The following is a 27,994-nucleotide window of genomic DNA, read 5'->3' on the forward strand; positions in this document are numbered from 1 at the left end:
TCCTCTGAGCACACTCAGGCTCTGTGCCCCTATGTCCTTCAAGTTCATGGGCATGTCTGTTCCTTCACCAGGCATTGCAGGGGTCAGGTTAAAGTGGTGTTTTACCAATAACAAAAATCAGCTTTAGTCTCATGCATTCTTAAATCTGTGTTTCGTTTCTCAAAAGGTGTTTGAGTGTTTGTGGTAACTTGGCTTGTAATCTGAAGGGAAGTATAAGGGCTGATTATCATTATTAGGGAAATAACCCCCGAGAACTTTCAGTTGATTCAGAGTGTTTCTGTTTATATTTTTGTTGTCATCTCAATACAGATGTTTTGAACCAAGAAACTTTGTTGCAACCTTTTTATTCTACATCTTTTGTCTTTGTTCTGGAATAAAAGTGAAATTAATAAACGGCAAATGTGATGGTTTTTGTTCTCTCTATTTAAAAATGCAAAATCTAGACAATGGTATGACAAAAGATAGAAAGAAAAATAATTGTTAATTATTGTTGTAGTCTCAGAAATACCTTGAGGAAATACAGACATCTTCCTATTGATGATAGATGTTTTTTTAACTTGTGATTTTGCCGAACAATGCCTAACTAAGCTATCCATACAGGCTAATACTCACAGATATATGAAAAGGTATTTTCTGTCTTTGTATTGATTTATACTAAAAGAGTTCAAACACAATGTTTATAAGGCAAGAGCATTTTAAATAGATCCCAAATATGTGATTCATGAGAGAACCAGAAGACTAATGAGTACTTAAAAGTTTAACAGTGTCTTTAAGATCCTTTTTTCCCCAAGATCATCTTTGCTAACCTAATTCTGCCAGCCCAAGCATAATTCTCAACCATATTCCACATTAGGACTATCCAAATTACAACAAAGAGAATTCTGCACTTAAATGTAAAGTTTTTTCCTTTACATCTTCATTTTGTTATTAACATTTTCTTTCTCAACAGCGTTAAAATTCGAGCCTGGTTTTCTGTCTTATTAAACTCCGCTACTTGCAGCGGAGTCTTTCTGAGGCTGTTGACAGCGAGTAAATTTGCCCTTTCCCCCCGAGCCCAGCTGAGGAGGGCACTGACAGCGCTGAGGTGGCCAGCCCTGCAGGCGCAGTGCAGGGCAGTGTCCCTGCTGCTGTCCGAGGCGTTGATGGCAGCCCCGTGCCTCAGCAGGACATTTATCAGCTCCCCGTGCCCACACTCCGCTGCAATGTGCAGGGCTGTCTTCCTCCAGACGTTTCTGTCGTTGATGTTTTTATTTTTCCCTGAGGCCAGGAGAATTTTTAGGATGTCTGCGTTTCCTTTCATGGTGGCATAGTGCAGCGGGGTGCATCCATCCATGTCCTTAGCTCCAGCTCTCCCTTTCTTAGCCAACAGCGCTTCCACGATGCTGAGGTGTCCCCTCAGAGCTGCAGCGTGCAGGGGAGTCATCTTCTCCTTGTCCTGTGCGTTGGGATCAGCTCTGGCCTTCAGGAGCATCTCCACCAGTGTTTTGTGTCCCTGCTCAGCAGCCAGATGTAAAGGGGACTTTGCCTGCTTGTCCTGAGCATTAACAGGAGCTTTGTGGTGCAGCAGCTGCTGGGCAGCATCAGCGTGACCTCTCTGACTTGCCATGTGCAGGGGAGTAGCAGAGTCCTTGGTGACAGCGTTGATTCTGGCCCCAGCGCTGACTAAGAGGCCAACGAGTGCCCCGTGGTTCCCGAGGGCAGCCAGGTGGAGCGGGGTTTCCTCAGCCTGGTTCCTGAGGTTTGTGTCCATCCCCTTGCTCAGGAGCAGGCCTGCGATGGAAGCAGCCCCAGCCCGCACTGCCAGGTGCAGAGCTGTGTCTGCAGCAGGAGTCCGTATTCCCAAGTTTGCTCCTTTGTCCATTAGAACTTCTGCTGACTCCGCTTTGCCCATTTCACAGGCCAGCAGCAAAGGAGTGTAACGCTTTTTGTTGTGGGCATTGATATCTGTGCCTCTGTCAATTAAAGCTGCTACAACACTGTGCAGATTCTTCTCTACAGCTCTGAAAAGAGCTAACTCCATTATGTCAACAGACAAATCTTTGGAATATTCCAGGAGTATTTTGAAGATGGATGGGTGGTTGCTGTTGAAGGCTCTTTCAACCGTGTTGGAATCAACAGTGGCTCCAGCTTCTAGAAGTACTTTTGCAGTGTTTTCAGATCCCCGAGACACAGCATAACTGAGAGCAGTCTGTCCTCTCTCATCCCTTGCTTCAGTGGAGGCACCAGCCTCTAAAAGCATTTTGGCCAGGCTGCTCTCATCTCTAAGAGCTGCCATGTGTAAAAAGGTGTGCTGATTCCTGCAGCTCCTTGCCTCTTCTTTCAGGAGCATCTTCAGAATGTGGCTGTGGTTGTTCTCTGCAGCCCAGTGGAGTGGTGTCTTGCCTTCCTTATCCAGAGTGTGCGTGGAAGCACCACCTTGGAGAAGCAGCTTGACTGCACCTCCATGGCCTTTCTCAGCAGCCCTGTGCAGGGCTGTTCTCCCTTTCCTGTCCTTCACAGCCGTCCTTGCACCTTTGCTGAGCAAATGTGCCATGATGGATAGATGGCCATGAGCAGCTGCCACGTGCAGAAGTGTTTCACTGGAGGGGTTTAGCACATTGAGGTCATTATCCTTCAGTGTTTTCTTTAGCTCAGGAAGGGAGCCTTTAGCTACTGCAGCAAAGATGTCAACAGCAGCAGGATCTTTTCTAGGCTTTGTTGCCCTTGAAAGCGGAGTTACTGTTCCTTTCTTCTTAATAGCCCCTTTGTGCTTTTTCTCCCCAGGTCTGTCTTTATTCCCCTGGTGCTGTTCGCTGCTGTTTTCAAACCACACTTTATCTTTTTCAAGTAAATACCCAACCAACTGTCTTCTGGCATCTCCAATGCTTTCATTTACTTCACTGACGTATTTTCTTATCTTGCTGTAAAGTTTTGGCTCCACTTGCTTTAAACATGGATAAAAAAAGAGCCTGCAGGCTCGTTCACCTTGAGAAATGAGTATGTCTAACACCCGAGAGTTCTTTGCTGTTCGTGTCCTGTAGAAACTCAGCACCAGCTTTTTTTCTGGGCTAAAAATACCATTTTCTATCAGCCAGTGCAGGAGCTGGTCTGGGTCATTTATGCCTTGGACAAGTTCTTCTTTTTTGGTCCTTAGGACTTCAATTGCATATGGGTTTGTAAACAGGCTGCTTGAATGCCTGATCATGTTGCTAATCAAAAAGTGAATTGAGGTATTGTTTGACGGAAATAAATAGGAAATAGCAAAGCAGGCTCACATAATTTCAGTCTTTTCATAGAACTATGAACTAACAACCATTGTAGATCAGTGATAAATCTTTAAAGAAATCAAAACTCCCTCACCTTTGAGTTTCTGGTTGTTAAAAGTCCTTTGATCTTCTCTGTTCTTCCTTAGCAACGAGTACAGCTTAATAACAAAACAAAAGTCTGTGATATGTAAAGATATTTCACTTGGAAAGCTTCTTCCAGATTTTTAATTCATAATTAGGGATTAAAAAAATGCTTTTGTGAATCTGGTGTTTGAATAGAAGATAGCTGTTAGTCGAGTTTCTCTGTTCCTCTGGCCAAGCTGGTTCCTAAATGACCAGTCAATTAAACATGACAAAAGAAAATTCACAGCATAGTTACTGTTGCCATGATCACACACCTTGTATGATCTGAAATGAAAGAGTGCACACTGCCAGCTATGCAGGTGAAAACCCTGTAATGTAATGAAGTAAAAGCATAAAGGCCTAGATAAAAATAAACTGTATGAGCAGCTGGTTATAAAAAGTGATCCAGCCTTTCTAATATGAGTTACAACTCCAGTCAGGGGTATATTTAAGGCCATTTAGCTTGTCATTCCTGCTCTAACCCAGAGTCTGTCTGGAAGTTAATTCTTTTACATGAGGTGGATCAAGGCATCTGATTCAGTGTGCAATATTTAAAGTATAATTAGAGCTTCAAATCTGTGTAGTCTTCCATATGGATGTAGGACTTTGGCTGTAATTAATTTAACTTATTGGTGTTTAAATTCCCTGTGGAAGGGAAGGAAATAAAATAGTAATTATCCACACATTTTGAAACCAATTGAGAGAGAAATTGAGATTAGAGAGTTTGGGAAAATCTGGAGGTAAAATGAGCTGAAAAGCCAAAAGCTTGACCTTATTTAAGCAAATGGGAAATTTTGCCATCAGTTTCTTATTTCAGTGCCCTTTCTGCTGGGTCCTGCTCCCTTTGCATGTATTTTCTTTAATAGTATGTACAAGGTGACTGATAAGATTTTTAATTTTTTGCTGTTGACTTTAACTTTATAAGTAAGATCGCAAAATTTATTCTATTTAAAAAAACTTTTATTGAAGAAATAGCTGGGAAAGGCAAGAATTTTAATATATATTTTGAAAGCCAGCCAGTTACCAAGTCAGCAAATTTGACAGCCAATTTAAGAGCCCAGTAATTCCTCTGAAATGCAAAGAAGGGCACTACACCAAGAATAGCAAAACTTTTGTCATTTAGTTAATGATTGTTAATTCATAGCATGGTTTCATGTGGACTGAATGGTGTTCCCAAATCTGCCACTGGCTCAGCCTGTAAGCTGCAAATTATTCAGTCTTCAGATTTGACTGACCCAAGTCCTGAGGATCTCTCTGTGCCTTGAGTGAATCAGTCCTCACTCAGTTTGGGGAAATGGGATCTTCATGTTTTCCTTATTATTCTTCCTGTGCAAAACAAAGATAACAATTCTTCACAGGAAAGTTGTGAGCTCTGGCAGTGGAAAATGTCATGTGGATGCTGAGCAGAGTTATTCTAGATGGCACAGGAACTTTTTGAACTTCTGAAAGGAATAAAAAAAGATGATATTCTTTAAGATTCCATTAGTATGGCACTAATTTCCCAGTGTTGTGAATACAGGAATTTCCTTGGTCAGCAGGTCCTAGTAGAGATGGAAGGGTGCAGTTCTCCTCCCTGGCCTTGAGGAGGAACATTTGAACAATATTTGCAGGCAGCACCTCTTTCAGAGTCACTTCACTTTATTTTGGAAAGTAATGAGCAGCAAATGATGTGTTATGAGATGCAAATCACAGTCCTCAAAATATAATTATGCATTTTTTTAAAATTTCTCATTGTAAATATGTGACTTATGAGGAAATTCTGTCTTAAAACAAGAATCATATTTGGCAAGAAAGTTTTGGAAGCTTGTTGTATAGATTTAAGAAATTATGCTTTAAAAGCCCTTATTTTTAAATTATTATTTTAGCCACTTTTAGAATTAAGCCTTTGTTCCAACAGTGACTTCACAAAGAGATTCTAAATTGGCTATTTGAAGCATGCTTTTTTGTTTGTATCTTTTTCACTTACTAACTCACTTTATTTGACATGTAAATGTTTTAGAGAAGAGAAAAATATTAAGGCTCAACACCTCTTCTCTTTTAATTAAGTGCATGAGACCACAGATATGTCAGATCAGCAGTAAACTCCACATTAAAAATAAAATTGGCACTATTTATTATTACCAGAGGTCTAAGAAAACAAGTAAATTGGAGAGAAGGAAGGGGCAAATCTTCGGGCTGCTTTGTTGTCTTTTATATTTATTTTTTGTCACAGGGGCATGAGGTACTTCACAGATCACTTTTATTTCTGCTGCCTTCTTTAGCTCCATGTATCCAAGGACTGGATTATTAGATTATTTTAAAAGGCTATTTATTCAGTTATTTTGAAAAGAAAATGGTGAGCTTTGCTAAATTTGTAGGTTTGAAGGGCAGGTGATGCCCTTGATAGGAAAGATATCAATTCTGGCCTCTGCTGAATAGGTGTCTGTGCAGGGAACTGTTTAAATCTGGCTGTAGCTGGGACACTTGAGTCAGTTATTTCTGACATGCAATCTCAGTTTTGCTCCTAACTTGTGTCCTTGGGCAAATCCCTTAATCCCTGTTCCCTGTTTACACAAGCATTGGAAAAGGAAAATTTTTTTTCTACCTCACAGACACGTCCTAAGTGTTTATTACTGTTGGTGCAGTGCTTTGAAGTTATAGGGTGCTTTGAAGTTTTTGTCCTTTGAAGTATTGTTTTCTGACTTCTCAGCGATGAACATTTATTTCTTAAATTAACGCGTGCCCGTGTTCTCGAGCTGATTTGGTGTTGCCATGTCATCATCAAATATACATTTAATTTTCTCTACTTTAATTTCCCAAAGATGAAAGCGACCCAAAGTACACCTTGAGCGTGGTGGAAGGAGCCCGTGCGGGGATGTGGCTGCGGGACTGAGGCACCTGCAGAGGTCACCATTCCTCCACCGAGGCTCTTGCCGAGCTGGCTGTGGAATAACCAGCCTGTCAGAGATCATACAGCCAGCATCACTATCTAAACATCGTGAGGGGTGCAGAAATATCTCTGGGTAATCAAGGCATTTTCCTTAATAAACACGGCTCATGAAGAGAGCTCTACTTTGGATAACCAGCAATCTGAGTGTGGCCGAGCTGGTTGAGGTGGAACTATATTTAGGCAGAGCTGGATTGAGAAACAGCAGAGCTGGAAGAGTTTGTGGTGATGATTACAGTGAGCTTCACTTGTTAGAACACCGGGAGAGCTGAGCAGACAGGATGTCTGCAAGAGGCAAAGTGCAGAGCTTGGTTTTGCCTAAAGATGAACTGCAGTAAGTGAGGGGAATCCAAAGGGGAGCTTTGGTGCCGAGTGGTGAGTTTGTGTCAGTCATATTTCTGTGGAGCAGGCTCGGGGCCTTCCTGCCTGGTGTTCAGATGGGAGCTGTTCCCTGGGGAAGTGCCATCCCCAGTGGCACACACAGAACAGGGATCAGGGGCCTGAGCAGGGCCCACTGAGGGCAGGGACAGCTCATTTGGGCAGTCTGACAGTGTTCTGTGCCTGATTAAGCTCCCACCCCATCCCATCCCATCCCACACACCTCTTGGTAGCACAGAGCCACCCCTGTGGAGCCTGGGGCAGGCACAGTGCTTGAAGGAGAGACGTGCAGCAGCCACAGCTTTCCACATTTGTCCACTGCTCATGGATGCTTTCAAAATACCAATAATGCAGCAGCTGCTGTAATACCCCAGGTACTTTATTCTATTTCCAAAACAAGCCACAGTCTTATCTCAGCACTGTAGGGCTGTTTCCTCAGGCATAAACAAATGAAGGTCACATTAAGCACTGCACCCATGCAATGCAAACTGTTCTTTTTCCCAAAGATTAATGAGTACTTCCATGAAGTTCCCAAGCCAGGGTAGCTGTGAGTGGACAGTGCACATCTGCAAAGTGCCACTGATGGCTGTAAATGCCAGCAGAGCAGGCTGGCTGCATCCAGCTCTAGGAAAGAGGCTTAACAAATACATAACTCAGCCTAAGTGAGGATTAGGACTGTTTTCCAGTTCATCATGCATTTAGAAGTGAATTTAAGAAGAGTGACCAAACTATTTAGGAAACATTTTTAGTGCCATTCAGGTTCTGAATAATGAAAGTATTTTTCCAAAGTTCTTCATGGCATTACTTGCCAGGTTGTTTTCTAAAAAGCTACATAGTGGAGGTTGAAGGAAAAAAAAGTTGCTAGTTTAGCTTCACAGAGGTAAAGAACAAAGAAACGTTCTTGTTTCAGAACATAATAAATAAAATAAAAGTTGGTTTGAAAGAAACAGAAAAAAATGTTCTGATTTGATGAATGATATATTTAACTACTGCAAATTTCATAATGCAAAGTTTAAAAAAAATACAATTTTTTTTGTCTAACTGATGATTATCCTATCATTAGGATAAATGTAAATTATGTAAAAGTATTGAATTACTAAGTGCTGAAGCAGCTTTAAGGATCAGCAAAACTAAATGGAGAGAGGGACAGGGTTTTTCTCCAAAATGGGCAATTTTTTTGCATTATAAACCAAAGAAGCCCTTGTGTTTTTGAGTCAGTAGCATGCATTTTGTTAATGAAAAGTTAGAGAAGAAAATACTTTACAGAAGTTCTGTAACTGGTGAAGACAGTGAGGATCTTCCTCACAGCCCCAGCATTGCTCCCAGAAGGGTGTGGTGCTGTCATCTCCCAGAGAAGCCTTTTGGCCAAATTTGCTTTGTAGAGGTAGAGTACTTAGTGAAAACTGCTCTGAAATTACACCAGTACCAAGCAGCATTTTCTTCTTAGTGACCATAAAAATCTATCACCACTACATCTTCACTGTTCTAACTAAATCTCTCTATCTATAGCACTTTCCTAGTCTTTAGACAATTGAAATTACTCAAGGAGCTAGCTTATAAGCACATTTTTTTAAAAATTGGTGTTCTTTTCCTTCCTTCTTCTGGAAAAAAAATGGAAGCAGTTGCTTGTTTATTTATTTATTCAATTTGCCTTTATTATTATTTAGTTGTACTCCAACCTGATCAACTGGTTAAAATCATCTTGGATTTTTAGTCACATTTGGTTTATATTAATTATACATCAAAATGAAGTTTAACTTTCCTGCTGTAGCAGAAAATCACAGGCATGTAATTGTTTCTTTCTTGTTGGTGTTTTAGTCTGTTCTCAGTTCTATAATTTGGTGTCTTTTGCTCACAGTATTTCTCATTCAGAGGGATATAGAGTGGATTCTTTCATCTCCCCTTCCCAGTTCTGGCAGCTTCCCCTGCCCTGTGTTTGAATCCTCTGCCTTTCACTGACTATTTTGGTTCCTGGAGAAAGTGTCTTCTTGTATGTCAGGCTCTGGATTCCTGCACCTCACCTCAGCTCCAGTTCAGCAGAGGATATGGTTACACACCCAGCCCCAGAGAGGAGCCTCAGAGGAGTGCCAGTGTGACTCCCAGCAGCATCAGTAGGACATTAGCAGCTCCTGTCCTTTTCTGAGTTCTGAATAAAGCTCCAGCACTGAGGGCCTGATTCATTGGAGCACTGGCTCAGGACCTCAGCTGTCCTCTGCTCTGTTTGATTCCATGAGAAACACCCTTGTTGATTTGGAGAGCTCCCTAAATCACAAAGTCCTGACAACTCCTCCAGATTCATGGTGTTTGCTTTCCTTGGCATGTCCCAAAGCACCCTTCTGTGTTGGGCTGCACCTGTGATATTCCAGCAGCTCCCTTTGTTCCCAAGCCATTCTGTCTTCCTACTCAAATTTCCATTCAAAGAGTGATTCATGCAGCAGGGGAAAGCCATGACCTGGCTGCCCCCTCAGTTTCCATCGCTGTGCAGATCATGTGCAGTCCCATTTGAACCAGAGCTTTCATTTCAGAGTTCTCCATTCCCATGCCTGGAACTAAGTCTTTTATTCCTCTAGTCTGCATTGGGGGCAGAGAATTATTTGCTGCATATAGAGGCTTTTGGGAAAAAAACCCTAGTTTTGGTCACAGGAGTAATGCAAACACAGCATGGATTTTCTTTTCCCTAGGAATGGCTCTTCTCACAGCACACAGGGTTGGTACCTGTGCCACAGCTGCTCTGTGGACAAAGCTCAAGTTTGACTCATGTCAGCATCCTTTTTATTTAATAAATAATAGCTTCCATAACTTGAATGTTTGGTTCTGATGTCCAGCTGGAGAGAACTGCACACCTCCACCAGCAGGCTTTACAAGAGCTGCATCTCTTCAGGCATCCTTCCTAAAGCTTTTGATGTCTTCCACAGTCCCTGCAGTACTTTCCTTTTCATCCTTTGAGTATTGCCTTTTTGAGTCTCTTCCACACTGTCCCTCTAACCTCAACACACTCATTTGTAAATTCAGTTTCCTTTACTGAGCAGTTGAAACTCTGTTTGAGAGAGTTTTAAAAGTTTTTTTTTTTTGTTTGTGCTTTTAAAAAAAGATATTTTATTTTTTTGGTTGTTGTTGTTTTTCCTCTCCTTTCCTAAATAGCAGTTCTGGGTTTACAAGACTCTGAGGTTTAAACTGAGATCTCTGAGATTTGTGGGACTCCTGTCAGGTGATGTGGTGGATGCTGAACAGGCATCTAGACCCATTGTAATTTACCTGTAAATGTATTTATATATCATTTGCTTCCCAATGAAGCAAAATCCTTGGCTCAATAACAGAACAGTGATATGCCCACTAGGGATTTGAGAAGACCCAGATTAAGGAAAGAATAATGATTTTTAATAGCTGGAATCAACCTTCTTTTCCCCTTGTGTCACAAGACACAGGGAAATCTCAGTTTCAATTAAAAGTTAATATTGCATCATGAAAATGGGATAAATGTGACATTAAGAAGTGCATGGAAGGGATATTGTAATGACAGCTCGAGTGCTTTCAGTGACTTCATGTTTAATTCAATAAAATATCTCTATTTAAACATTATCTGAAGCAGCCAGAGCTTGCAACAGAATTCAGAGCAAACCTGCTGGAAAGTGTACATGGCCATGGCAGATTTGCTAGAAATATTGGCAAATTGAACTTAATTGTAACAGATTACATCTCAAGTTTGCATTTCCCAGTTTGCTTTGGTTTCTGTATTACTTTGTTTCTGAATCCTTCAAATCAAAAACATCTTTTGTGCTCCCTAGGCTTGGTTTTGTTAGTTTATTTTACAACAGGATGCATCAATGTCATCTAGATGTGACTTTCAGTTTTGCTTGAATTGACACCAAAACCAAGGTGGTGGTTTGTTCCCCCTTCCCTTTTACTCACTGGCATCATTTCCATCCAGCAAAGCTTTGAAAAATAAGGAAGGAAAAGGCCTTCCTGTACAAGCTACCTGTGAATCCCATCCAAATATAAAAGATTTGTGTAAAAGCTTGGCAGGCACTCCCAGCATATGCCACTCAGTGACTTCCTTATTTTGTGCTATCATTCCACGTACAGAAAATGAATCTGAAAATCAGAGTAATTTCCATTCATTTTTGAATACGAAATTGTAAATGGTAAATTTCCTATCTGTGTATAACACCCACATTTTAAATCAAAAGTCTTGAATGCTGACAGCATTAGTCATAGGAAATCCTGTATGAACATCCAGCACTCGAGTTGGACCTTCCCCTGGATCACACCATAGAAGGAGTTTGCAGGAAAACAAGTTCTGTTGCTCTCAAATCCTGTGTTGATTTTAACCCTTTACCTGCCATTGACTCTGGTATGACAGTGCTTTTTTTCTTCTAAAGGCCATTTGCCATTTTCTTGTGATGAAAATGGTATTGACAAACAATATATTTCAATGCCAAAGCTGTCTGTATTTTAATAATACACCAGTGGCATTCTGTGTTACAGATGTGCACTTCAACACCCTCCCTTATGAACACAGTCTTCAGTGTATGCTGCAATTTGAATAAAAATGCCTATTTAGAATATTATATTGTTGTGTTAATATCCATGTATTAATTATCAACATGAAACAAAGTGCACAGGTCAGTCAAAATGGAAAGCTAAAAAAGCCAACATAACTTTGTACATTGACCCATAACGTGGCCAATGCAATACCAGCAACAAACCCAGCTGTGTTGCACGAGATCATTTTCACATTACATGGCTGAAGCAACTGTGACAATTTTTTTGCCTTTATTTAAAAGGAGCCATCTCTCAATGGGCTCATAATGTCTTTAAAAATAAAAAAAAAATCCTGCTTATCATTTTCATCTAGTGGGAAAATCCCACACATGCTGAGTTATTGTGGAACAGCTGGCTTAAATTAAAGATTTGGATTTAAGGAAGGAATCTTAGAACATAAAGTATCAAATAAAAGCTAAATTCCAGATTAGGATGAGGCTCGTAATGTCAGACATGGCAAGATATATTAGCCAAATGGACTTGAAGAATCTTAGATTTAGGTTTTTGGTAATGTGGTGAATCTTAATACTCCCATTTTAGAACTAGAACCAGCAATGTTTAAACATAGTTTAACCTAGTATGATAAATAAATCAAAATACATTTTAATATGTCATTGTTCATATGGGACAGGCTTTGGACTATGAAATACTGATGGATGTGCATGAAAGAAATAGAAAGCCATTAAAAATTCTCAGTAATTGAGAGCTCTGCTTTTATTCTGACTCTTCTCATGAATTTGAAGAGCCTTCCATGGATTTTTGGAGCATCATTGTTTAATGATCATTTTTAGTTGCAAGGCAAAAGTGGTAATTTTTACTACATGGAGAGTCTGTTTGCTTTGAACCTGTACTTATGAAACCTTTCTTTTTGAACTCATAGGCTCATAGAGAAATTTAAATCAGAGAGTAGATCTCTGTGAAGTCAGTATCATTTTGAAGATCCAAGCAGAGGGAGGATTTAGACCAAGACCAAGTTGTTTGGTTTGGGGCTTTTCAGCTTTGTTTTTTAAGCCAAGACCTGGCCTGCCTGGGAAAAGGAGAATTAAGCTCACTATTTCTACACTGCAGATCTCAATCAGCAGTTATGGAAAATTGTGTGTGCACCTATAAAGGAGCTCCTCATGTACTGTAGCTGGAATTAGAACTCAAATTCATTGCTGATTGTGCTCTTGGCTGGTGTGGTACCAGCTGAACCCCAGAAACACGGAGGAATCTGGGTTTATTATTGCGTGTTAATGGCGAGGTCTTGCTTGTTCCTGTTTCTGTACAGGTGTAAGGACAAGGAGTTTTATTTCTTCTTAGTTGCCGTAGATCACGACTGCCAGCAGAGTGAGACTCTCCTGGAGAGGCAGGAAGGGGTGAGAGGGGTGGCAGTGCTTTCCTGGACTGATGGGCAGTGTGTTAAAAAGGGGATAATGGGAGCTTTTCTTTATTACATTGGGCTGGGCAAATGTCAAAACACAGAGAGCTAAATTCCAGGAGGAAGCACCATTAGAAAGGCTACAGAAAATCAGGTGCCACCGAGCTGCTGGTGTTCCTCTTTTGCAACAGGTTTGAGAGTTGGGCTGTTTGTAACAGAAAAAAAAAATAGTAACTTCAGAAGATCTTTCCTTCCTTGAGCTCATTACTTTGTTGCTTTTGTCCCTATGTTGTCATTGTTACCTTTAGAGATTGATTGGAACCCTAACTGGCTTTGCCAGTGGCAAATAGGAGTTGTAGATCCTAAATGTGAGAGCTTTTCATTGTTGCCACATTCCAACCACAGCAACAGCCATTAACATTTAGTTTAAATCCAAGGCTTTCTCAGGCTGCCAGCCTGGCATTTCCTGTGCAGTGAAAAACACAGGAGCAGTTTCTGCACGTGAGGATGATAATGCAGCAAACGGAGGGGGCCAAGGAAATAGCTTGAAATTAATTGTGGGTGTGGTAGTGTACTTTGTAAGTAAATTCAAAACAGGCATGGGAGCCAATATCAGGAACATGTGCAAGAAATTCCATTTATAAGACTTGGGATAATAACCTCACTGCCCTCTTAAATAATTTTAAACATATATGCATAAAGTTAGTCATCTAACAAAAACAGTTTCATAAGCAGGTACAGTAATGTCTCACAGTTCTTGTTCAAGTTAATGGCTGCATGAAAAATGTTCCCTGGGAAAGTCAAGCCATGTTTTATAGGTTTGTCCATATGGGAAGCTGAGCTTGTTTAACCAAAAGTGTGAACTTAAATTAAGTTAGCAAAACTGGTGCAAAATCTGTCTGGGCATTTTTGTACTGCAAGTTCCATTGAGAAGAATGAATTCTGGAGTTCTGGCTCGATCTGTGGCAATCTGGATATTGCTGTGAGCATTTCTTTCAGGAGATGCCACATCCTCACTGCCTGTACCTGCATTTGTGTTCTACCTCCCCTGTTGCTCCCTCTCATTTCAGGCATTTGTAGAGTTCTGTGGTTAACAGAATAAAGGGAGCAGTGCAGGGTAAAATGTTCCCAAAAGCACTACCAGCATAAAAAGAGAGACTGGAAAAGAAAAGGAGAAGGGAAAACGTGGTTGCTTAGGCTGACACCGGGGTATTAAAAATGCTTAGACACATCAAAGCTGAGCTCCCTAAGTGCAGGAGGTGCCTCTGTCAGTGTTTGCCTGGCAGCAGCAGCCCCTGCAGCAGTAGTGGCTCCTGCAGTCACAAACTGGCACAGAAACCTGAACTGCTTCCTTGGTGCCTTCATCAAACACCAGCTAAAGCTACCTGAGGTCATTCAGCAAGGCCCTGGGTTGCACAAAAAGACAGATGTGCACACTTGGACCAGTTTGAAACCAACCATTTGAAAGAGATGGAGCTGTGTAACTTTTTTGCAAAATGAAAATTTAGTCTAATAAAAAGCCCAGCTCCTGGTACAAAGTGTTTTTCCCTTCCCTTCCCTTCCCTTCCCTTCCCTTCCCTTCCCTTCCCTTCCCTTCCCTTCCCTTCCCTTCCCTTCCCTTCCCTTCCCTTCCCTTCCCTTCCCTTCCCTTCCCTTCCCTTCCCTTCCCTTCCCTTCCCTTCCCTTCCCTTCCCTTCCCTTCCCTTCCCTTCCCTTCCCTTCCCTTCCCTTCCCTTCCCTTCCCTTCCCTTCCCTTCCCTTCCCTTCCCTTCCCTTTATCACTGTCCTGATTTCCAAAACAGGGATATTCAGCATCTCCAGGACTTGTGCTATTTTGTTGCTAACTGTCAGTATTTTGGGAAACAGCCAAATTGGTCAACTTTATTGTTACTTCTCCAAAATTACACAGAGCCTAAACTGTCACTAGTTTGAAGCGTAGTGAGGACCACTTCCCTAAATATACTGAGCTGAGGTGGTTTTTGGAGTGCAAAAGTGGGAAATAAAATCCAGAAGTCTTTAACCATGGTGGCGTATTAAAAGCACAGATATATCAGCCTAGAGAAAAGCTGCCTGCTTTTCCATAGGTCACACTCCTGAAAACTGGAAATTGTGCTGTGCCAGAAAGATACTGGTTAGAAATCTCTGCTTCAAGAGGGGCAACCTGGGCAAAGAACATTGAATTCTGCTTACAATTCATCATTTAAAGAAGGAAATTTGGTGTTAACTATTCAGGGGTTGTTTTGGTCAGTAACGTTTTTGGAGACTAACTGCAAACTCCTGTTTTGGAGTCAGCTGCACTTACTGTATATTTTTACATAGTTTTTATGGAATTCTGCATATTAAAGCACTTGCTTAACTAATTAAAAGATATGTACTTATAAATACTTTATCTTGTTCAGTCAGGAAGCAGGGAGAACAGACAATCTGTATGATTGAGAGCAGAGCCAAACAAGAAAATTGGGGATGGATTTTGCCTGAAGAATTCAGATTCTTTTTTTCCCCTTCAGGTATTTGGGTCAGACACTTGGTGATTATTAACATGATAAAGATCATATCTTGACTGGGGCCCTGAAACACCACTGGAGGGTTCATTGTAAGTCTTGTTTTTAATTACTTCTTGCAAGGAGTTTTGCACAGTTAATATTTGGGGATAAGATTTGGATAAGGAAAAAAAAGGTGTACATTATGTATGGGCTGCAGCAGAGTAAAGCTTTGCATATGGAAATTTGTTCATCACTAACACGTGGTGGATGTTTGCAAAATGTTCTATGTAGTGAATGTCTCCTGATTCTAATCAGGTAATTGTTGCTCCCTGGTTTCATCCTATCTGACTGGAGGCTCCTAAGTTTTAAAAAAAACCTCGTTGCTGAGGCACAGGCACTTCAAGCAGCAATTTAATTTATCCAGATCACTCTCTGAAGGGGCCAGTGCTTTTCTATAACAAGAACCTGTGGTGCCTCTACCCCAGCTTTGTTAGGTGTCAGAAGTTAAACTGAATAAATCCTGAGCTGTATCTCTAAAGTGTTATGGAGTTTTGTGTCTGATTTCTCAAGGTGAAAATAAAACAACCTCCAGAGCTTGCGAGGTGTGTGCAGCAGCTAACAAGTTTTGCTGCTGTTGAATGTTTTAAAACTGCTTTTGGAGTGAAAATGAACTTTTCATAGTTGCCGAGATGGTTTGATTTGCCACCACACAAAGCCATCTACTTTGAGAATCACATCCCTTGAAATAGGTAGGCCACAATTTTGGTAGTGCTTGGCCGTGCTTTTAAACTTACCAGTGATCCATTCAGTGTTCAGTTTTCTCTTTTCAGTACAGTGCTGTGTGAGAGAGAGGCTTTGTGAGTTTGAGCAGCAAGGGTATTGGATGGTCCCTGTGTCATGTGTGCTTTCATGACTCGTTATCTGAGGCAGAAAGGTGTGCTAACAGCAGCCACCTAAAAGCCATGCAGCAAAGCCATCACTGGGGAAGAAAATTCACAAAAACAGCTATGGACACTCAGTCTGAGCTCTTACTGTCCTCTGGTGTAACTGTGCTTATTCTGTGACTAAAATCATGCAGGATCTCCCTCCTCATTGCAGTGGTTATTTTAAGAATTCAGGAAAGCTGTTAAAATTATTCTGTTTTTAGTGCACTTGTATGATAACAGGTTTCATCTGAAGTCTTTTTGGCTACTACCCCACCTAAGCAGAGGCTCCTGTTCCAGGCATCTGTGCAGCTGGTTCCAGGACTATTTGCTTTTGAGCTCCATCTGCTGGAATTCTATCCTGTTTCCCACATCTTTGCTGTTATTATGCTGCCAGGTCTCACAGGAATTAGTTTTAATTAAAAAGAGAATAAGGAATGAAATTCACAGTTCAGAAGAATTTTCAGCAAGTTGCTCGTCCTTTTGTTTAAGGGTTCAACTTAGAGATTTCTTGGAGAATATAAGACTCAAAACCAGAAAATAATTGTGAGACTGAGGAAAACAAATACTAAGTTTTCCTCTGCTTTTGTTCACAGTTTCTAGGTATTTTACAGAGATTTGGATTAATCAGGGCAGTCGTGACCTATCAAGTTCTGTATGAGATTTCAAAAGCAGATTACTTGCTCATTTTTCTGAATTAGGTTTTTGTTTGGTTTTCCCCTGATGTCTGTTGTTACTCTATAACTAAGGAAATTAGCAGTGTTTTCAATATTTAATTAACTTTTTAAAAAGCCATTCTTCCCCATTGTAACTGTGCTTCTAGTGTTTCGGATATTTAAGGACAGAAGGGACCATGATGAAAATCTAATTTGATTTTTGTAGTTGCATTGTTTCTTAACAAAAAAAGTACTGCAAAGAATGATGTGCAGAATTGGAAAAGAGGGCCCTGCTGTGCAAAACCCCTCTAAAAGTGTTTCAGTAGTCAGAGGCTTTCACGGTAAATTATATGATGACTTTTTACAAGTTTCCTTTGTAAGGAGCACATTCTCTGTTCAGAGGATGCATTATCCTGTTCATGTCAACAGTAATGCATCTGTGGAGAATTAGGATGGCCACCAGCCCTTGGGTGCATGCTCTGGTGTTGGCAGTGCATGTAATTCCAAGGAACAAGCACTTCTCTGGAAGAATTACCTTCCCAAAAAGCAAACCATCTGCATTTTGAAGTTGCCTTTTCTTTACTTGTAAGGTTAATACCACCTTCCTTCCCCTGTCCCTCAGCTGGTGCCAGATGTTCCTAAGGTATCTTCTATTTCATAAGGGGTTTTTGTATATGGTAATTTCAAATATTTCCTTGCTGTCCATCTGCCTCTTAGCAATATTTTGTGTTCACTCATGGTGTTTGCAACTTTTATTTTCTACACAGCCAACTTTGCCTGAACTGGTTTCAGTTCTTGATGTGGGTAACTCCATGTTGTTACACAGGAGTCTTGGGAATAAGGGGAGGGAAGAAGAGGTGGAGAACAGAGAAGTGCTAGGCTTGATTTTAAAGATAAGTGGATTTTTTTCAGTTCTGCCTTGTGCTTCTCCTGGACATGGCACAGCCCACGCCATGGTGCTCTCCAGCAGTGCCTGAGCTTGTTCCAGCCTGAGCTGCTTTTCAGAAAGTAATTATTGCAATGGATTTCTTAGACTTCTGCATGGGACAGAACTGTCAGCCATTTTTCACATAGATTGGAGGGATATAGTCTGGATTTCCAGACAGCTCCCTATAAAATAGAGATAGCTGAGGAATCTCTAGTCCTTGGACTCCATTGTTAAATGGGTGTGTGCTGCCTTAGGCTGGTATTTAAGTCCTCTGTTTTGAGGTTGGTATTTTTTTTAGACCTACAGATACACAGGGGTCTGCACAAACTTCCACTGTGTTCTGAGGCTGAAAGTGGCTGGTAACTCTAACTCTGTCCCACTGGAGAATAAGTCAAATTGTTACTGTTCTTCCTATCATGAAAAGTACTTTGAATTTAAAATATTTAGTGAGTAATGATGGTCAAACCCCTCTTTGTAACTCACTTCTGTTCATGGGATAGAAGTGTGAGACTTCTATTGGTTTCAATAGAGACCCAAATTCTAATTAATATTCCTGTGTCCCAAACATGTTGTTCTGATTAGAGGCTCTTTGCCCAGGCATTTCTGTGTAGCCTGCCCTGTTTGAAACCCTGCCTTTTTCTGACTTCACTTCCTGAATCCGTTGACAACACTCACAGCCAAACAAAATACATGTTCACAATGCTGTTATTTGCAAAATATTCCCTTGTGAATACAGCTGGGGCAACAAAAAGAGTTTCTCTCTGAATCTCAGAGAGGACTGACTATTCCTCGTAGCAGTAAGGCCCATAGTGCATTAAGCAATTTTAGTCTTGGCAGTTAAGTAAGTGTTAAAACTTTGCATTTCACCACATATAAGCGCACACAGGTCTTTCATTACCCTTGTGTGTATTGATCACACAGTGATCTACTCAGAAATAAACTGAGAGTGCTGAATTTTAATCTAGGCTGAGGTGGACCAGATAGCAACAGGCTCCCGGCCCACCGCACTGTTTACAAAACAGATGGAGGAGCAAAGAATATAAACTTACTTTGCCCTCTTTTAGGCTAATCCTCACATGTGATGAAGGACCAATGAAAAGGCTCATCTTGAAGTGCTCCTCATCTCCTTGTGAAGCTCGCTGGCACTGCACTGAGATTCTGTGTGTGGAACCACTGGAACATTGGCGTGACAGGAACAACCCAACCCGTGGTACCCCCTGAGCCAGCAGTGCCATGGCTCAGGAACTCTCACCCATTCCACAGAATGTCACCCTGAGACAGAGCACACAACTGCACTTCTGAATGTCTGTGTGTGCACATGAGGCTAGGGTGGAGCAGACTGTCACTCAGCTGGCTTTAATTAACATAGTATTTTATGTAATGTATTTATTTTTTACGTAATTAGGTGATTAAGCAAAATGCTTGCTAGTAACGTCTCTTCCAGAACCCAGCACTGCTGAGAGTTAAACATGCACCTTTGCAGGTAATTAATCTCCTTGCCCTGCTTATTTTGCTAGTTGGCACTTGCTAAATCCCTGTAAAACCACACCCAGCAGTGCTGTGTATTATCCCTCTGCTGTCTATTCCTACATATGGTCAAAATCAACTTACCTTCCGGGTTGCTGACATCAGCAAAATGTACTCTTGGCAAACTTGGGAATCCTCCTAGTAACCCTTTGTTTGGCTGGTGTTGTTACAGTTGTATTCCTCTGACAGCAGCAAACACCCTCCAAACGGTGCCTACCTTGACATGTGCTTGGGATGTGGAAGGACACCACCAAATGAGCATCTTTAAAGCATTAAAACAACTCCTTGTGGGATAAAATGTGTGATAGGTGGGGAAAAAGTTAGAGGAAGACACTTCTCTGCTTCCTGTAAGGAACTGACCCACAATAGTGGCAAGTTTTAGAGTGTCATTTTGATAACAATAAAGGTGTATATATAAATATCTATATACAGAACTATCTAGTCATTTTTTGAAGTGACCTTAACCAACACTGTCACTTCAATCAAAATTAGGCATATTCAAATTTAAGGAAAAAAGGACTTTTTTTAAAAAAAACTGCCTGTTGGAGAATAATGATTTTCTAATATTTTCTGTCAGATTTTGATATCATCTATTTTTCTTAGCTGTTTGGCTCCAAACAGCAAACAGGAAAACATCTGGTCTCCTTCAAATAGGTTTATTAAACAAAATTAATTGGGTGCAGTGTTTAAAATCCTGGTAATAAAACTGTTTCCCACCCCCCTTCAAGTAAAGTAGCACGTTTCCGAGCTGTTCCCGTATATTGCCATCGTACTAAAAATCAGGATTGTTTCCTAAAAAATACCTGAGAAGTTGCTGTTTTCAGCAAATTGCTAGAAACAAGCAACAGGAGTTGCTGTTTTTCAACAAGTTGCTATTTTCATTTCCCACTAGGTTCAGTTTTCCCAGCCTTTCTATTGCCAAGGTTAGAACCAAAAGGGAAAGGATTTAGAGACAAGGGAAGGGTTATAAACTTATTTTACTGTTGACAGCAGCATTGTCATAAATATTAACAGACAAGAATCACCTCCTACCTGAGAAAACACAGGGATAAAGGTGAATATTTTTATTTTTTAAGCCTACAGCATAATTTTATTAATACAACCACCTGCCTTATCTTCTTGAGGGCATTAATTTAATAAAAAACATGTCAGATCAAGTAGCCAGTTGCTCCAGTTATGGAACAATTTCGTTCCCTGCCTTTCCACCCCTCCACAACTCTGCCTGAAGTCAGATATCCAAACTGGGCCCCAAGAACAAGGCAGGCAGGCTGCAGCTGGGGAATGCAGCTTCAGGAGAACCCCAGAAGTTGGAGGAGTTTAGTGAGGACGATCTGGCTTCTCCCTCCCCTCCTCACACCTTCCCAGGACATGTCTGGAGTTACAGAGTAAGTTCAGCATAATCCCTACCCTTCAGAGTGCAGCCCAAAGGGCATTTTCCCAACTAAGGTACTAACCAAAAAAAAAAGTGTGAGGGGAAAATACATTTTAATTATTTTATTTTTCTTAAATATAATAGAACCTTCTAGAATTTTTTTTCCAGAAACAGAAACATTAAAAAATTATACTTTATTACAAATGGTAAACTCAGAGTGCTAAAAAAAAGCCTCTTATTTACAAACAATACTGGGCAGTGCCCAAATAAACAACATAAAAATAACTTACAAAGTCATGAAGTAGTTTATTGACATTAATCAACTTTCATAAAATAAAATAAAAAAAGATATGTACATACACAATTTACTTGAAGGCAGGCAGAACAGTTCTTTTTTTTTTGTTTATCAGCCTCCCACAAACCTCCCTCCCACTTTTTTTTTTTTTCTTAAGGAATACTACATAAAGCAATCTACAGTTTCTATTGCAGTTTAACCTTTAATACTGAATGATCATCGAATGTTAGGTCCATGCAGGTCTTGGTCAATGTTAAACGAAGATCTGACATCTCATCCGAGCAGGAGCAGCACTTCCCGGAGCCGCGCTGGCCGCCGCGCTCCCGGCTCCAGCCCAAGGCTTTGCCAGTCTTTCCACACATGCGCTTCGCGGAGCACAGGCAGGACTCAGCCCTCAGCTTTTGCCACCAGCTTTACGCCTCTGCCACTTTGGATTTTTCCTGTTTTAGTTGTACCACAACACACAGTTCTCGCTGAAGAGTCTCTTCAAAACGTCTGCAACTGCTGTGTGAGCATGAGCTGGCACCCGCTGTTGACGTGGTTCATGACCTTCTGCTTAAGCTGTGCAACCTGTTCTCTGAGCATGTTGGCAGTGGATGCCAGCTCTGAGTTCTGGGCTTTCAAAGTTTTCACTTTTTCTTCCAACCGGGCAATCCTTTCCAACTTCCTTTTCCGGCATTTGGACGCCGCGATTCTGTTCCTCATGCGCTTTCTCTCGGCTTTGATTCTCTCCTGTGACTCCATGTCAATGGGGGACAGGGGAGGAGTTTCCCCCGGCATTTCAGGTACAGTCTGCGGCTCCTCTTTCAGAGCCTGGAGCCGGGGATGCTGCACGGGCATCTGGGGGTTTATGTGATGCTGGGGCGCGTATCCCATGCTGTTGGCGTTGTAGCTGGGCGCGGAGCTGAGCGCGTTGGGGTTGAAGTTGCTGAGGTTGGCGTACACCGGGGGCTCGCTGTGCAAACTGGTGTTGAAGCTGGTGCTGCCGGCCATGGAGGACACAGGTGCCATCCCGCTGGTGACAGGCTGGGCGGCCGAGGTGACGCTGGGCAGCGTGTTCTGGTTGTGCAGCTCCGCCAAAGCTCTCACGAAGCCCTCGGCGAAGCCCTCCTGCTCGTCGGTGACATTCTTGGGGCACAGGAACTGCGTCGGGGTCGGCGTGGTGGTGATCAGCCCGTTGCTGGACTGGATGATGAGCCGCTCCAGCTCGGGCGAGGCCAGTTTGAGGAGCCCCACGTCGGGCGAGGTGAGGATGTCGGCGTTCTTGTTCCTCAGGTGCGGCTTCAGGTTGCTGGAGGGGTCGGACAGGTTCAGCGTCATGTTCTGCTTCAGCACCTTGGCGTTATTGTATCCGTACCCGCCGCTCTCCGGCGGCGCGAAGCCGGCGCTCAGCGCATCCTCGTAGAAAGTAGGCTCCATCTTTGCACTCATAGAACACAGTCCGGGGAGGGGAAGCTGCCCGGCCGCCGCTCAGCTCCCCGCGGGCACCCCGACCCTCCCGGGGAAGGGGAACGCGGAGCCGAGGAAGGAGAAACGCGGAGCCTTACTGGATCGCTGCTGCCGCCGCCGCGCTGAGAGCCCGCCCGGCCTGGCGGGGCGCCTCGCCGCCCTCCTCCTCCTCCTGGTGCCGGTGGTGCCGGGACGCCGCTCCGCCGCCACAAGTACTTTCCCTGCCCGGCTCCGCGCTATTCCCGCTCCACCGTCCCGGCGGCCGCACTCAGTCGCGCTCGTTCGCTCCCGCCCGCCCCGCGCTCTGCGCCCGCTCCCGCCGTGCAGCCCTTCACTTATCAGCGGCCGCGAGCCCGCTAAAAATAGCGCATGATGTCACCCCGCGCGCTCCCCATTGGCTGCCGCCGCCCCGTCCCCGGGGGGGGCGGGGCCAGGGCCCGGCGCGCGGACCCGGCCCGGGTCGCCATGGCCACCCCCCCCTTCAGAAGCTTCTTGAGCGCGCGGGGCCTTGTGGGATGACGTAATGCCGGGGGGGCGGGGGGGGGGGCCGCGCGCGCGCGCGGGGCAGTGTGGGCTGACGTCTTTGTTTTTGAAATATCTGGTTACCGCGTCCCGCGCGCGCGGGCTCGGCACGGGCAGGCCGCGCTCGGCCCCGGCCGCTCCCGGTGCGCCTCCGTCCGTCCGTCCGTCCGTCTGTGCGCTTGTTTGTTTGTTTGTTTGTTTGTTTGTTTGCTTGGCGGCCGCTGCCTCCGCCGCGGTTCGGGCTGTGCTGTGTCCCTCCCCCGGCGGTGGCTCGGCCCTTCAGGTGGCGCTCCCGGGGAGCCCCACGTGGTTTCCCCGTCCCGCCGCCCCCGCCGCTTCCAGGCAGCGCCGGGGGCGGCGCCGGGGCCAGCCCGCGCTGCCCGCCCCGCGCTGAGCCCCCGCGGCGCCGCTGGAGTCCCCGCTCGCCCGCACAGCCCCGGGGGTTCGCCCCCGCACCGCCCCCGGCACGGCTCTGCCGCCCCGGACTGCCGGGACGCCGCTTCCCGGCCTCGGGAATGACACGCGGGGGAATAAAGCCCGACAGGAAAAAGCCGGGTTGCGGATGGGTTTCTCTGAACTCGTCCTCAAGGGGAGGGGACAGCGACGGCCTAATTTTAGACAGTGTCCCAGTATTGCTGTGGAATTGCAGGTTAGTCGGGAGGGAAAATAAGGGCTGGAGCCGAAGGATCGCGGCGGAGGAGAAAAGTCTCTGCTGGCATGTTCCCCTCGGAGCAACAGATGGGAGCTGTCTGGCCCTGAGCGAGCGGCGTCCGGGCGCAGCGCTGATAACAGGGACTCGCTCTCCTTGCCGTGCCCCGCACACACCCTTCTCTCGGGGTGGCGGGATGTGGGATTGCTGCCAGGCAGACACCTCTGGAATAAAGTGCACGGTGACAGTACGGGGTGGCACGGGCTGCAGGGCTGTTCCGGTGTGTTTGACTGCCAGCAGTGCAACAAGTGCTCCTTGTGCTTCCAAGGCGAAGCTGTTGCCTGCTGCTCAGCTTTTGTCAGTGCAGAACTTGGTCTGTCAGCTTCAATCCCTTCTCACGATATGTGAAGCTAACAAACTTAGGTCCAGTTTTGAAAACACACTTTCAAGTTCTCCTGTTCTATTTTTTTTCCTGGATATAATGACATAATTACCGGTTACCGTATAGGAAAGGGCAAACAGAAACATCAGCAGCTATGAAAGAAAAGTGAAGGTCCAGCTCCCCTCTTGGAAGTCACTGGGTTTTTTTCCTTCTGCATTTTCCCCCGGTGTTCCCACCTGACTTTGGCCACATGGTGGGCACTGGTGTTAACTGGAATGATGGAAGTAATACATGCAGTGTGTTAACAAAATGCAAAGTTGGGACTGGATGTGGGGGCTCCCTGTGTGCTGGTGGTGTCTGCACAGCCTTCAGAGGCAGCATCTCTCTGGGCTGCAGGTAACTCAAACTTCAGCTGCAGAAACTGTTCAGCCAAACAGCACTAAGGTACTGCACATGCATAAGAAAATCTCTGGAATTCATTCATGCAGTGAGCACTCGAAGCAGTTCTTTAATTCCTTTTAATGTTTACATACAAGATAAATAGAGACCAGTGGCTGACTCTTCTGGCCCCAGAGCCAAGGGGCATCAAATGAAACTGGCAGGTTCGGAATAAACCAGAGAACTGGAACTCCCTGGCAAGGGTGGAGGGAAAAAAATGGGACTGAGGATTTTAACGTGATTGGATGAATTCACAGAAGAGAAATCACTTAAGGTCTGTGAATCACGGAGCATCTACACTGGCTCTGGAAATCCCGGAGCTGCAAATGACTTGTGCCTGGGGGGCATCCCTGGCTTGTGTGCCTCCCTAGGGACCCACTGCTGGCCCCTGTCAGAGATGGGTATCTCGTCGGACCTGATGGGGCCGTCCTTGATGTGTTAGAACCCCCAGAGATAGCACATAAATGTGTCACCCCACAGTTTTCATGTTTATAAAGGGCAAGGAAGAAAATCGGAAGAAATCTTAAGTCTTGAATTCGAAGTCGTTTATTGTGTGGGGTTTTTTATTTTGAAATAAAAGATTTTAAATATTTCCAAATGAAGCTAAAAATGGGGAGGTTGTTTGTGGTATCTGGTGCATAGGAAGCCATACAATTAATTTGCTGTACAGACAAATACTACTAATAAAATTTATTCTGATTAACTTTATGTATTTCATTGGTTGTGTTGTTTTATCTTTTGGGGTTTTCTTCTGCATGTTTCTTCTGTCCTAGAAAGCAAAGTTCAGACTATGAGGAACATGCTCAGCATAGCTTAAACCACTCTATTTATTACAGATTTGTATAACCTGAAAAACTGCCTTTGGAGCCCACTGATATCAATGCAAGGTTTTGATTACCTTCAGTGAGGGTTGGATCGGGATGGAGGGATTAATTTAATTTAATTTAATTTTTCCCTCCACCCATTTCAGCTCTGCACTTCCTTCCTCTTGCAGGGGTGGGGTTTCAGGAGCAGACATTCCAGTTTGCTGGGGACGTGAGGAGCTGAGGCCGTGGCTCTGGGGGACACTCATTACACTAATTGCTGCTCACTGCAGGTTGTTTGGTCCAGGCTGCAGTAGAGTCAAGGTGCTCGTGAAGGTTGTGGGGAGCAGGAGAGTGCTGAAATCAAAGATGAGCTCTTGGCAGCTCCCAGGGGATTTCCTGCCTGACTGGGGACCTTAGGGAGGGCTTGGCTGAGATTTGAGTGCCAAGTTCAGCACTGAGACCTTCAGACTGGAGCAGATCAGAGGTGGGACCCATGGACAGTGATCCTCCATGGCCATTAGCCAAGGAGCTGTGGCTATGCCCTGATTTATTAAACACCTATTAATTCCGGGCTTTTATTCCCCCTTTCCTGACATCCTTGAGAAAATATTCCTTTAGTAGGATGAAGGAACACTTCCTGACCCAGGTACAAACCAGAGCCATTTACATGGCTCAATAAACAAACTTGTGGCTAGGAATTGCCAATCCCTGCCCTGTATTTCTGAGAGGCCGATGCGTTGAGCAGCAGTAATGCACATTTTGATTTATAAACTTCTCTAATCAATCAATAGAAGCCTGAGTGAGGCAATCAGATAATCTGAATAATTAAATGGCTTTTCAGGGACAAATTAAAATTTGTTACACACGCCACATCCGTCTAAATTATATTTGGTGTCCAGGAATAAATGGGTTTGTTGTTTTGTTTCTTTCCTGCATCTCAAATGCTTTTGACTTATTTCAAAATCATTTGAAAAAAAAAAAAGGAAAGAAAAAAGGATAAATGTCAGCTTCTGATTTTTTTTTTACATTGGAAAGAGTGCTCACAGAAAAAATAACATTTTTCCATATAGTTTTATTACATGTATATTAAATATTTCAATATATAATTTTCTTTAGACATGTAAGACTGTTTTGCTTTTTCTTCTCCTCAGAGAAGTTTCCATAACATCTTTATTATATAGAAAATTATTATATAATTTTTTTTCTCTCTTTTTTTTTAAAAAAAGGACTTTACACTTTCCAAATGTGTTATCCTTCTTCACATGTTAAAGTGAATAAAACTGGGAATTGCTGGATTTCCACACACTGCTTTCCACTTGCTTGAGGAATTACTATAGACCAGTTTTCTCCAACTGGGGGAGACAAGAGTTTGAAGAGTCAGAAAGCACGAGGATTTTTCTCTTATTTACTCCATCAAGGCACAGTACATTGAGGTGGGGGTGAGAGGGTACAAGGAACAGTTTCCTCAGGCCAAGTGGCAGTAAAAGCACTCCCAGGTTCTGCTGGTCCCGGTCCCTTGCCGGTTCCTCAGGGCGTGTTTGCGTCCTCGGTTCAAGTGGGTCCAAGTCTGCAGCGTAGCACAGGCGTGGCAGAGCTGCCACCTCATCCACCCCCGGCTTCCGTGGCCTCTCCTCCTGCTCTTTGCTCCCAGCAGGACTCCTGTGGCCAGGTGGAGATCCAGGAATTGAGGCTGAAATAAAAACAAATCAATACATTTGGGGACACAGAGGAAGGGTGTGCATAGGCTGGGGGAAGAGTGGGACTCACGACTTGATGTGGAGGACCCTGGAACTAAAACTCTTAAAAAATCCCAGCCAGTCTTGAGTGAGTCTTCATTTTGCACATGAAAAATGCTCTTCAGAACCACAGGCACTTGTAAATGAATATCGTGTCCATCTCCTCCACCCTCCATTAGTCATCGCATAACCAAGCCATACGCACTTAGTCCTTTTCATCTTTCTTCTTGTCAAGCCCTTTAGCCTGTCCCCCTCACCTACTCATCCCACCAATCATTTTAATTAATCTCTGGATTTCTTTGAAACTAATAGTTTGTGGAATGGGGGAAAATGACTAGGTTACAGAGACAAGATTGTGAATGATGGAGGTGGGGCAAAGTTAGGAGGCTTTGCAAGACCTGTTGGGTTACCTCTGGGGCAGGACAGCAGTGCTGTAAACACACAGAAAGGCTGCAGAAGTGAGGGAGGAACCACTAAAAACATCTTCCATTTTCCTAGGAATGCTGCCTGAGCAATTCAAACCCTGGATGTTGATGTGCAGCAACATCTGAATGAAAGATGTGATATGATTGTCTCTAAAGTAGATGGGATGACCTCTTCACTCAGTAGTTATACTACATTTCTCACTATTGTGCTATAGAGGATTTCAGTGCTCACTGCAAGTGCTCAGAAATATATTTTCAAATAAGTAATGAACTTTATAATTTTGTATTCAAACACCTGTGTGTATTTTTAAATTTTTGATCAAAACCCTGAGCAAGTAGAAGTTAATCACGTTGTCTAGAGATGAGTCTGAAAGGAGCCCTGGGGCCTTGCTTCCCATGATTTTAGAATCCTTCAATGGCTGGGGTTGGAAGGGAACTTAAAGATCATCTTGTCCCAACCCCCTTGCCCTGGGCAGGGACACCTTCCTCTAGAAGGATGTTTGGGATGTTACAAATCTAAATGTCACACCAATAATGTCTCTGCGCTCATTATTTCTATACCACAGCTTAGCTGGTGCTCCGGGAAATAGAGAGTTGGGCAGAGTTCCCATCCCGTGGAGCTTGCAGTCGGAAAAATCCTCTACACACCAAGAAGGCTGGCAGAGTAGCAGTTGATCCACAGTGGGAGCCCAGAGGGGGAAGGTAAGCAGGAGAGGAGGCACTGGAGGACGGGTGGCATATGGCAAGCAGACGGCTCTGCTTGGCATTGGGAGCTGGCAGCAGGAAAAATGTACCATACAAATAGAAGCATATTGATGCTGAGTGCTGG

At 43.6% G+C, this 27,994-nt stretch overlaps 2 protein-coding genes and 1 long non-coding RNA gene across 5 annotated transcripts in view; 1 reads left to right on the forward strand and 2 right to left on the reverse strand.

The window, feature by feature from the left end:
* The window catches only part of LOC135305414 (uncharacterized), a 161,418-nt gene that overhangs the window by 942 nt on the left and 132,482 nt on the right, over positions 1–27,994 (forward strand). For both annotated transcript variants that reach the window (XR_010366600.1, XR_010366601.1), the window contains exon 2: positions 27,732–27,867. This is a non-coding gene — a long non-coding RNA (uncharacterized LOC135305414). The remainder of the gene's footprint in view (positions 1–27,731; positions 27,868–27,994) is intronic.
* LOC135305404 (CARD- and ANK-domain containing inflammasome adapter protein-like) lies at positions 329–7,095 on the reverse strand. Of its 2 annotated transcripts, none has more exons than XM_064428979.1 (2): positions 6,896–7,095; positions 329–4,810 (listed from the first exon to the last, which is right to left on the reverse strand). In XM_064428979.1, exon 2 carries the CDS (start codon positions 3,182–3,184, stop codon positions 917–919), a length of 2,268 nt encoding a protein of 755 aa, XP_064285049.1. In that variant the 5' UTR covers positions 3,185–4,810; positions 6,896–7,095; the 3' UTR covers positions 329–916. The 2 variants fall into 2 exon arrangements, with proteins under 2 accessions (XP_064285049.1, XP_064285048.1); XM_064428978.1 differs by having other exon boundaries at positions 329–6,305.
* On the reverse strand, positions 20,571–22,560 carry JUN (Jun proto-oncogene, AP-1 transcription factor subunit). The gene has a single exon (XM_064429031.1). It carries the CDS (start codon positions 22,187–22,189, stop codon positions 21,245–21,247), a length of 945 nt encoding a protein of 314 aa, XP_064285101.1. The 5' UTR covers positions 22,190–22,560; the 3' UTR covers positions 20,571–21,244.

This window comes from Passer domesticus, chromosome 7, assembly GCF_036417665.1.
Source record: "Passer domesticus isolate bPasDom1 chromosome 7, bPasDom1.hap1, whole genome shotgun sequence".
NCBI lineage: Eukaryota > Metazoa > Chordata > Aves > Passeriformes > Passeridae > Passer > Passer domesticus.

Coding starts and splice junctions, on each gene's coding strand:
- LOC135305404 (XM_064428979.1), bottom strand. CDS start 3,184: ATGATCAGGCATTCAAGCAGCCTGTTTACAAACCCATATGCAATTGAA.
- JUN (XM_064429031.1), bottom strand. CDS start 22,189: ATGAGTGCAAAGATGGAGCCTACTTTCTACGAGGATGCGCTGAGCGCC.